This window comes from Hippocampus comes, unplaced genomic scaffold (assembly GCF_001891065.2).
Source record: "Hippocampus comes isolate QL1 unplaced genomic scaffold, H_comes_QL1_v1.1 scaffold291, whole genome shotgun sequence".
NCBI lineage: Eukaryota > Metazoa > Chordata > Actinopteri > Syngnathiformes > Syngnathidae > Hippocampus > Hippocampus comes.
Window position 1 is genome coordinate 494,075 of NW_017805740.1, and position 10,875 is coordinate 504,949.

At 40.0% G+C, this 10,875-nt stretch overlaps 1 protein-coding gene across 1 annotated transcript in view; it reads left to right on the plus strand.

The window, feature by feature from the left end:
• Positions 1-1,056: 1,056 nt before the first annotated feature.
• The window catches only part of gal3st2 (galactose-3-O-sulfotransferase 2), a 41,316-nt gene continuing 31,497 nt past the window's right edge, over positions 1,057-10,875 (plus strand). Inside the window, exon 1 of the mRNA XM_019883305.1 lies at positions 1,057-1,180. Coding sequence (XP_019738864.1) covers positions 1,125-1,180 — 56 coding nt within the window. The 5' untranslated portion in view covers positions 1,057-1,124. The remainder of the gene's footprint in view (positions 1,181-10,875) is intronic.

Sequence of the window (10,875 nt, forward strand, 5' to 3'; positions counted from 1 at the left end):
TGTGTGTGTGTGCGTGTGTGTGTGTGTGCGCGTGTGTGTGCGTGTGTGTGTGTGTGTGTGTGTGTGTGTGTGTGTGTGTGTGTGTGTGTAGATAGAATGTGTCTATGCAGCGTCCTCGTCATTCGCCCCTCGGGCCACGAGGCGGATGGATGGTTTTTCGGAAATGTGAATCACCCAGAAAAAGTGTTGACCAGTCCGGCGATCGCTCACTATGCTGATGTTTGCCTTGGACATTTTCGAAGGATTGTTAAAAGCTGACAAAAGCAAACATCTTTAGATCAGTTCTTTCCAAAACGCCAGGTAAAAACCACTTCTGAGAGAGAACATGAACTAAAGAGGGCAAAAAAAAAAATGATGAGGACGCAGTTAAAAGTTAAATGACCAACATTTTTATTCCTTATTCTTTGTTTTTTATATTATGCACAACTCTCATTTATTGTGCAATAATCTAATTGTAACATGTTACATATTCTGATGCATTTTTTTTTTGGTGTCCTGGAACGAATTAGGGCATTTACATGGAAAATGCATCTCTACTTACAAAATTTTCTTGTTAAGAAATGTCTTCCAGAACCAATTAATTTTGTAATTAGAGGTACCAGGTGTTCGTGTCTCCTCATTATCCTTATTATTGGCTTTTCAATCATTGGAAAACAGGCATATTCTCCTTATCCTCATTCAGGTCATGCACAAGATTGAGACTATTTCACCTTACTTTTGGTGAGAAGCAGGGTCGCCTTGGACTGGTCGCCAGCCAATCGTTGGACGCACGTAGTCAAACAATCATTCATACTCTTCATTTGAAACCTACGGAAAATTTAGAAGAGCACAGTTTGTGAGGCAGATTGCTGACCACTATTTTTTACTACGTGCTGCCCCCATAGTTTCTATTCATTTGTCAAAAAATAAAACAAAAAAACAAAGGTGCTTCTCAATTAGATATTAGTGCTTTGAAAGCACATAATGAGAGAGAGAGAGAGAGAGAGAGAGAGAGAGAGAGAGAGAGAGAGAGAGAGAGAGAGAGAGAGAGAGAGAGAGAGAGAGAGCACACCCACCGTGCAACAGCGAACAGACTGTACAAGGTGGTTGGATTGAGCGGGAGTTGACTCAGGGATTTACCAGAGATGTTGTCCCCTCATCGGAGATGGCTCCAGAACGAGCCTCTCAGCCTTCTCTCCTGGTAAGACCTCTCATGTTTGTCTTAAATTAGTACTGCACTACCACTACAACTGCTCCGCTCTCTTTTTCATTACTCTCCGGATTCTGCTTTGAAAATGTCCTTTGACTATTAACTACTGAAACTGTGCATGCTTGAAATCCCATTCATTTTTCCACAACACAGGTTACTGAATCGATGCTTCGTGTGTTAAAACAAAATGTATGAAAAGCTAATTATGTTTTCATGATTTGCCAACAATTGTAACTTTACATAAAAAAATACATAAATACTAGAGCTGTCAGTTTAGCGCGTTTTTATTAGCATTAATTTAAATGAATTTTAACGGGATTAATTTTTTTTCTCGCGAGATTAACGCGGGACAAGTAACAGCGGATGTTACGTTGCTCTATAAATAAACCAGAAACAAAACAACAAGCGCGCTGCACAAGTCCACGCACGCGCGAAGCACCGAAAACGGATACTTAAAGAGTTTATGAATGGAAAGTTTACTTTTAAAAAATTGCCAGATTGTTCCACTGACAAGTCCAAAGTTACCTGTATGTTTTGCAGTCGTAAACTGAGCTATCATCATCGCATGTCGAGTCTGAAATACCACTTAATGGCCAAGCACACAGCTGACGTGAGTCCTCCCCCCCCTCATCTCAGACAGACAGCTGTGGATCATTTCAAAACGAAGAAAATGGATGACATGACAAAGAACAAATTTGCTGAAGCCATAGCTAAATGTATGGCGACTGCATGCAAGCCTGTCAACATTGTCCACAGCTCGACTCAAGCTGAAATAATTCGCATTGCATCTAACGACTCCACTACGGATTGCCAGCGAGAGCATCCATTACAAGCTGTGTACAGAGATTGTACATAGTGGAGAAGGCTCAGGTACACCAAGCGGGAGAAGTCACTGTTTCGGGAGAGAAATAAGAGACGAGGTTGATGAGCCTCTGGTGAATAAAGAGCAGGTAGCCAGTCGAATACGATGTATGCCACTGACGCGATTGTTACTTGTTTGGAACTATTTCGTGGGGAAGGTTACAGTGTTCCATGGCCATATAAATAAAGCGGGTGGAGCTTCTCTGTGTTCCTCTGACAGCGACGGTGCGCTGTGGCACATTGAGAGTTCAGCGGTGCAGTGGTAGCGACCTAGCGAACACTGAAAATAAAATGTCTCCAGTGTTGTCATCGAACCAAGTGTAGTCATCCGAAATGATGTCTACACAAAACCGTAGAGAGACTTCTGTGCAAGAAGGACCAACAGAATCAACATAGCCTGACTGCTGTGTTCAAAGCAAACTTGAGAAAAACGAAGTATGCAACCATGGCTTAAATCCACTTTAGGCTGAGTACTAGTTTACCTTAGATGTGAGCTTTATAATGTTATATTGCTCTGTTTTGATTGATAAATACAGCTGTTAAAGCAGCTGTTGTGTGACAAAATATTTTTTTCACTGATGTTGATGGACAGTCATATTGTGTGAGATATTATGTTTGAATAACTGCTCCAAGTGAAAAATGTTCATGTAAAATTGAAAATTGAAATTGTTATTTCAGTAAATATTTGCATTTTGCACATAGAAAACGGATTCATTATTCCATGTTGATGAGAGCATTAAAATATAAAAGGAAATTCAAAAACGACAAAAAATACGTGAGTAATCATGATTAATTTTTAGTGAATTTGAGTTAATTATGACAGTTGCATTTTTAATTAGATTAAATATTTCAATCGTTTGACAGCTCTAATAAATACATAATTAAATAAAGCTAGTAGTTTGTGGATGTGTCCACTTTAATGTATTCAATCTCAACTTCAAAGACCAAGTGTAAAAGTAAAATTGGCCAACCATGTTTTTGAGTAATATCAACGGCTGAACAATTATAAGCATATTTCCGTTATTTTTTTAAACGCAACCCTTCCAGATTCTTTGTTTAACCCATAGCAACGCCCTTGACAACGAAAATGCTTTTCTTCTGCAATCTTCGGAAATGACGTCACATGGAGAACCTCGAGGGAAGTCTTTCCATTGAACAGCATTGTTGCATTGCTTGTTGGTAAGATGCCACTGCGGTGTGTGGCGATGAATTGTTCGCAATCGACAGAAAAGTTGTACCCGTGGCCGAAGGATAGCAGGGCACTTAAATGGACATCTTTTATTTGCACGAAGCGAATGAATTTCACGCCATCATCGACGAGTGTTCTCTGCCATCTCCACTTCAAAGATGACTGCTTTCTCAACCGGTCTGCTTATGATCAAGGATTTGCAAAAAAGTAAGTGTGATTTTTGGATAGATGATGATTGATTTTGTCAAAGCATAGCTGCAAACTTTTGTGGAATGGACAGTAGCACAGCTGCCAACTCTTGTGGAATGAACAGTAGAAGGTAGCGACGTTAGCCGAAAGCTAACTCGAGAAGCTAGCAACGTTGAACAGAAGCTAGTGACGTTAGTTTTCGGCTCGAGGCAAACCCCGATCGATGCTATTCATATGAGCGATGAGTACTAATGGCGGTCAGACAAATTGTTCTGGAAGTACATTTCAAGAGGTTGGCAGTGCTGCTTTGTTGACGAATGAACATGACACGTCCTCTTGGAAAACTGCGACTAGCCCACAGGCAGTGAACTGCTTTGTAGATTATATGCGGCATAATTACATGCCAATTATTTTAGTCTCATGACGCGTATTAAACTTATCTTTTAGAGTAACGAGACTCGAGGAAGCTATGGAATGGAACTAGAGGGCCTGAAAAAAATGCCATCTGGAGTTGGAAGGCTTCAATGTAAAAGTTGTCGTCACTGACAGGTATCGCCAGGTGGCAAAATGGATCAGGGAGAATTGGACCCAAGTCATCTTTTGATTATGATTGTTGGCACATTGTTAAAGGTTAGTGTATTTCAATGTTTATAAATGCGCGAGTTTTTGGGATTATGTCTTATATATCATGCACGTCACTTCACGAGTTTTCATATCATATTAAATATACAGGTATGTGCAAGAAACTGGACTCCTTGGCCAAAAAGAAGTCTGACAAAGTTGTCAATCACTTTTACACACTCCTCTTTCGGGATGGCTCTTATTTTTGCTGTGATGGCAGTTTTCAGTTCCTCAATTGTTTGTGGATTTCCCTGGTATACATTGTCTTTGAGGAAACCCCACAGAACCCCTCACTGCAGCAATGTTTTCTTCTGTCCTTGCACTCTTTTTCCTGCCTGAATAAGTTCCCCCTGTGGCTTTAGAACATAAGTTCACTACAGTCCCATGCTCTCTGAACTTCGTAACCCAACTAACAATCGTTGATTTTGGTGGAAAGTTGCGACAATGGAAACGTTTTCGAAACTGAATCTGTACACTCTGGTATGATTTTGTCGCAAAATAGATCTCGAGGGAGAATGTCTTCTGCTGATTTGTCCAAGACATTTTTGGGGCAACTATAGCTGAAAACGATCATCCATAGGTTCACCTTTCACGTCCTGCAACAGAAAAGACATTCGTTTAAAAATTGATTTTTTATCGAATAAAATATGGGTACGCATCTTTTTGGGTCACTCTGTACAAAGTTTGAAGTGCCATTTGCACTGGTGTGCACTTTCCTCCCAGACACCAGAGGAAAAGAAGCAGAAGTGGCTGGCCTGTGTGGACCAACTGCAGAACATGCTTGATAGTTGTTTACATCCTCCAAATACTAGAGAAAAAGCGTGGCTATTAGCAGTTTTTTTTTTTTTTTTTTTTTTTTTTTTTTGATGTTGCCTGCTCTTAAACCTAAAAAATATAAATATCGTCATACCTTGTAAATTCATTTAAAGGTACTGAAGTCAATGTCGCAGTGGTGGAACTCCTGACAAAGACCATGTTTGTCAACAATGTCATGAAGATGTCTCACCTCGGACAGACCAGTGGCGTGGAAGCTTTTCACAGTGTGGTGAATCACTTTGCCACAAAGATGTACTACTTCTCGTACAAAGGAATGAAAAGCAGGTGTGTTAAAGAAAACTGATATGCATGAAATGTAGACTATAGTGAAATGTAGAACTTTGAGATATAAAGTTATTTCATCACAATTTGACAATTTTTTTAAATAAGACATTTTTTGTTCTATTCCAGAATAATTCTTGCTGCTATGCATTATAATGAAAATACCGGCAGACCACAGAAAGTGACAAAGGAATGAATACACTCCTACTGTATCATTTATCCCAAATATAAGAGTGATGGGTCTTCTCTGAGAAAGATCCTGGTGGATGCAACTTATGGTAAGTTATGAAATTAAAAGTAATTCCAGGCAGATGCATTACATACTGAGTATAACCCAGATGTCATCCAAATATTTATCATCCCAACATGTTTTTTTTTTTTTTTTTTTTTTTGTAGACTATGTGAATGACTGCCTGTGATGAAACTGACTGCCATTCAAAATAAGTGCAGAACTGGTGATGTGTGTGTCGACCCGCAATTTCTGACAGCAGCACTGAACAGACCGGACATGTCAACCGTTATTGCCGAGCACCAGACTAGATTCCTCAGGAAATTAAAAAAAAAAAAATTCTCTGTAGTCAGTTGTCCTCATTTGTTTATTTTTATTACAGTATTTTGTGATGATAGACACCATGTCCACATTAACCACTCTAAAACCAGTCCAAATCACAGTTCTGGAACATTTCTCTGTGAAACACGAACCCTTTGAATACAGCTGACTCCTCTTCTCCTGGTGGTGGAAAAAGTGCCCCAATACAAGACACGGCGCATGCTGGGAGTACAACACGGTTGTCCTGACCAAGAAACTTCCAGCACCAGCGCACCAATTGTCGGTAGGCAAATGCCTATACTTGGCATCCTGTGGCCCATCAAATGCCTTGCCTTTGTACTGCTGCTTGTAGGTCATCCATGCCACCTGTAATCCATATGGGTCTGGCCACACAGCATTGAGTCCAGGATGGTCGGTGATGCAGTCCAGCACCTGACTGAAGTGTTCCTCTGCTTGTCGATGTACAGTCACTACTTCTTGAATTTCATAGCAGAAAAAACATTCAACTGCTGTAGGCATTTGCTGGCATTTACCAAAAGTACACCTGAAATAAAAAAAATAAAGAAATAAATAAATAAAATACTGAGCGATGACACCATGAGCATAAATTTTATTGAACAAGAGTATTGCGCTACCCATCAATCAATAATTCTGTTGTTTATGAAAACATTTGATTCAAAATATACAAGTATATGGACGGAATACTGTACAAAAAAGTCATTAAAAAATCTCTCAAGTACAAGTCAAAAAATTATTTGCTAAAAAGAATACTCAAGTACCGAGTAGGCTAACTGCTTGAACATAAAGTCAGATTTTTTTTTTTTGAAAGAATGTCACCAGATAGAAAAAAACATAAAATTATGTCCACATGCCTGCATCTTCAAATCATAAAAATAATACCAGCCTATATCTGACCAATCTTGTGATCTAGATGGGTCTTGTCTCCATTCCGTGTCAGGTCGTCTGGGCACATTGTTTACATCCTGATTAGCGTCTGGTTCATACATGTAAGGTTCAACATGTAAAATTCCAACCTCAACTTCTTCCTCCAACTCTTCAAAAACTTGGATATCCTCACTTGCGCACGATCGATTGCTTGTATCGCTGTTTGAATCATTGTTTGAAATGCTTTGCATCCCGGGCCGTATGGAGCTCTGCCATCGCTGTTCTCCATGTGACGTATCACTTCCGGGTTCCTCCCCTTTCAGGCTGGAACTTCGGAAAATCGATTATTTTGTCAAATATACAACATATAAATTATTTTTTCATGCTTTATTTGGTGGACAATGTTTAAGTACTTTCATTGTGACCCTATTTGGCATTTCATGAAATTACTTCACACTTGGCCTTAAAGGTACAGTGTGTAGAATGTATTGCCATCTAGTGGGGAACTAATAGGATGCAATCACCTTAGCTCGATGTGCGTGCATTTTGAAGCATGTGCACTATGGTGCTTCAGAGAAAAAAAATCACTTCGCAAGCCTACCACCAATTTCTTAATTTCTTCAGCAGTGGTCCAAGAAAAATGGCATCCCAAACGGCCTCTTATTTCCCTTGAATGGCGGCATAAGTGCTTGGCACTTGACATGCTGATGGTCATCGTGTTGAGGAACTATGTTTGCTAAATGTGTCTCTCTTGAGTATCGCAGAAAGACGGCAGCCAAACATGACAGCATCCGGAGGCCTATTAAGTACAATAGCACAGGGGTGGCCAACCAATCAGAGACTAAGAGCCAATATTTTTACTGTGTTACTGTAAAGAGCCACATCATGCACATGGGCACACAATCATCACTGCATCGCTTAAACACACACACACACACACACACACACACACACACACACACACACACACACACACACACACACACACACAGACCTCTGCTCAGCCACATTTATTGTAACTGTCACATACCAACATGATAATGACAAAAATTGACTCCTGCAGTATTAAGACCACAGGCCAGACATTTTCACCAATAAATATTGTGTGCACTGTCTCACACTCAACTGTATTTATAGAGCACTTTAAAACAGCCATCACTGAATACAAAGTGCTGTACATGTAGCAACTATCATATATGCAACAATAAGGCAAAAAAAAAAAAAAAAAAAAATCAGTAACAAAGACAGTAGAAAGAACCAAACAGTAAAACTAAGATCAATCAAGTCTGAGTTATACTGAGTCAAATGCCAAAAAATACAAGTGAGTTTTGAGGCGGGTTTTCATAAAGATGGGCAGTGAGGTGGCTTGCCGAATGTTCAATGGGAGGTCATTCCAGAGAGAGGGACCAGCAACGGAAAAGGCTCGATCCCCTCTGAGCCTCCGCTTAGTTCTTGGTACTTCTAATAATGTCTGGTCCGCAGACCTGAGGCGCCAGGAAGGTGTGTTGGGGCGGATGAGCTCAGAGAGGTAAGGTGGCGCGAGGTCATTTAAAGATTTGAAAATGAATAATACGATCTTAAAAAGGACTCTAAAATGTACAGGGAGCCAGTGAAGGGATGCCAGAGTAGAAGTTACGTATGTGCTCCCTCTTACGAGTACCAGTCGAGAGGCGAGTAGCAGCATTCTGGACCAGCTGGAGATTTTTAATGGAGGATTGGCTGACTCCAAAGTAAAGTGCATTACAGTAACCCAGCTGGGATGTGACGAAGGCATGAATTAACTGTCTCCAGGAGAGGTTTTACTTTAGCCGGCTGCCTAAGATGAAATAAGCTGCACACACACACAAACTCTCAGTGCACCCAAGTCCACAAATAAAAATATAATCATGTTTTTCTCTTACTATGCATGTTGTTTAGCGCCTTAATGCAGGGACTTTTGGTATTCCTTCTCTTGAACAATCCTCTTCTAATCTGGTTTGTATTCCATTGTCACCACTCGAAACATGGCACTGTCTGCATGCGAGCTGCAGTGGTTACTGACTTGGGACCAGTCCGCTGGCTCCTGGTCAATCACGATTGACGTATTGGGCACCCCTACGTTAAAATCAGAGATAATTCGCTGACCAACTTAGCGCCTCGCGCCGTTGTCTGCAATGTGATTCAGTTGTCATCTGACTGGCTGCCCTGTATGTCAATCAAGTAACGGGATTGATGATCGGCCAGCGGTCGGCAACCTTTGACACCGAAAGAGCCATTTGAACCCGGTTTCCACGGAAAAGAAAACACTGGGAGCCGCACATCTAAAATGAAAAAAAAAAAAACTTCACTACTTTACCGCAGCATGTTTCTTATGAAATCCACGTGCTACAGAGAAAATTACATTTTATTCATTTAATGAACACATTTTGAACATTTTGAATTCTTGAAAAATAATAACAATGAATGTCTCTTTCAAATAAATTAAAAAGCTGAATTTAAATTGTCCATGTAGCAAACGAAAGCAGAAAAATGCCATGAGGCGTCATCCTTATATCCATTTATCTTATCGAAAATAAAGATAACACTGTATATATTGCTTTTTCTTACCTTTACACTTTGTATAAACAACTATAGTGTGGTTATGTCTTATGAAGTGCTACGGAGAAAATTAAATTTTACCGATGTAATGAACACATTTTCCTGAGCGGCCACAAAGCTTGCATATGTAGTTGAATTTGCAGACTTCACCCACTTCTTGAATTGATTTTTCGTCCGGTCAGCCTTCTGCATCAGTTCCGAAACAGCTTTTTTCCTCTCTTCTCCCTCTGGATATTTTTCAGCAAAGGCTCTGTGTGTATTGTTAAAATGTCTTGCAACATTTGACCCTTTATTGTTAGCCAGTTTTCTCCACAAATTAGGCATACTGGTAGGCCACTCTCGCCCGAGGTAAATGCAAATGAATCTGCCCAGGCATCATTGAATGTTCTATTTTCTTGAGATATTTTTCTTTTCTTACATTTCTCCATTGGCTTTGCCGGGGTTGAAAGTCGCTCAAAATAGACGCCGTTTCAGCGGGTATACCAGCTTCCGCAGTGTGACGTCTATTTTGAGCGACGAAAAAATAATATCAAATAATTTAATTAATATTTTAATATTTCAAGATCACAATAATCTTCAAATTTAGAACTAAAATAATATAAAAACTAACACAAATAAAACACACTTCAATGAAATACAAAAAAAAAATTTTTAGTAATTTATTTTCCCAAGCCAATCAGAGCCGCATTATAAGGATGAAAGAGCCGCATGAGGCTCCGGAGCCGCGGGATGCCGACTGATGTGATAGGCTGACATCATAAATTCTGCTGTACATAGTGCCGTTGTTTGAATGTCAGCGCCATCGCTGAGGCGTTTTTGACGCTTGTCATGTAAAGCCCGGGAGCCGCATTGGACAATCCCAAGAGCCGAATGTGGCTCGCGAGCCGCGGGTTGGGCACCTCTGCAATAGCGATTACTTCACCTACAATTACACCTACATCTTTTTGCATATTATTGAAATTAACTGTGGGTTTTTGAAAAAAACAAATATTTAAAAATCAAAAAGTGTTTGAAACACTGTCCCTTCAAGGGAACAACATGATTTCAGATGAGTCTAAAAAGATGACAAGATGTCACACTGGCACTTTAGGGCCATAATAACGCTTGTCCCAAGTCTTTTCTGGGTGCGAGTAAAAAAAAGAGCCATTGTGGAAATTCCAGAGAGAGTGTAAACAACTCACAGATTAGATTACCACCGTGAATATGCACTGCAGTTATCATGAAAGTCCTGGAAGCGCAAATAATTCACGTGATATAAAAATTGTCTTCCTCATGTGACTGGTTAGTTATGGTTGGTTGGTTAATTGTTTATTGAACATACAATACAATAACGGATTGACAAAAGACAAGCAAAAGTTACAAAAGGAAAAATAAAAAAAGGAAGTAAAACAAACATCATCACAGTTATATGCTCAAAGGAGTAGGAAGAAGTATACAACTTATCTAGTCCTACCCCTCGTTGTGTAATAATATAAATTGATCCTTTTTCAATACAAAAGAAAAGGAAGAGATCTACAGCTCATCAAATACTTTTACCCTTATATGTACTGTACATATATATATGTACTGTACTTATCTATTTATACACCTTTCTGTTTGTGTATACACACACACACACACACACACACGGGCGTCACTAGGTTTCAAGAACAAGGGGGGCTTAGCCCCAAGGGGAACACAGCCTCTTTAGGGGGGTCCGGGGGCATGCCCCCCCGC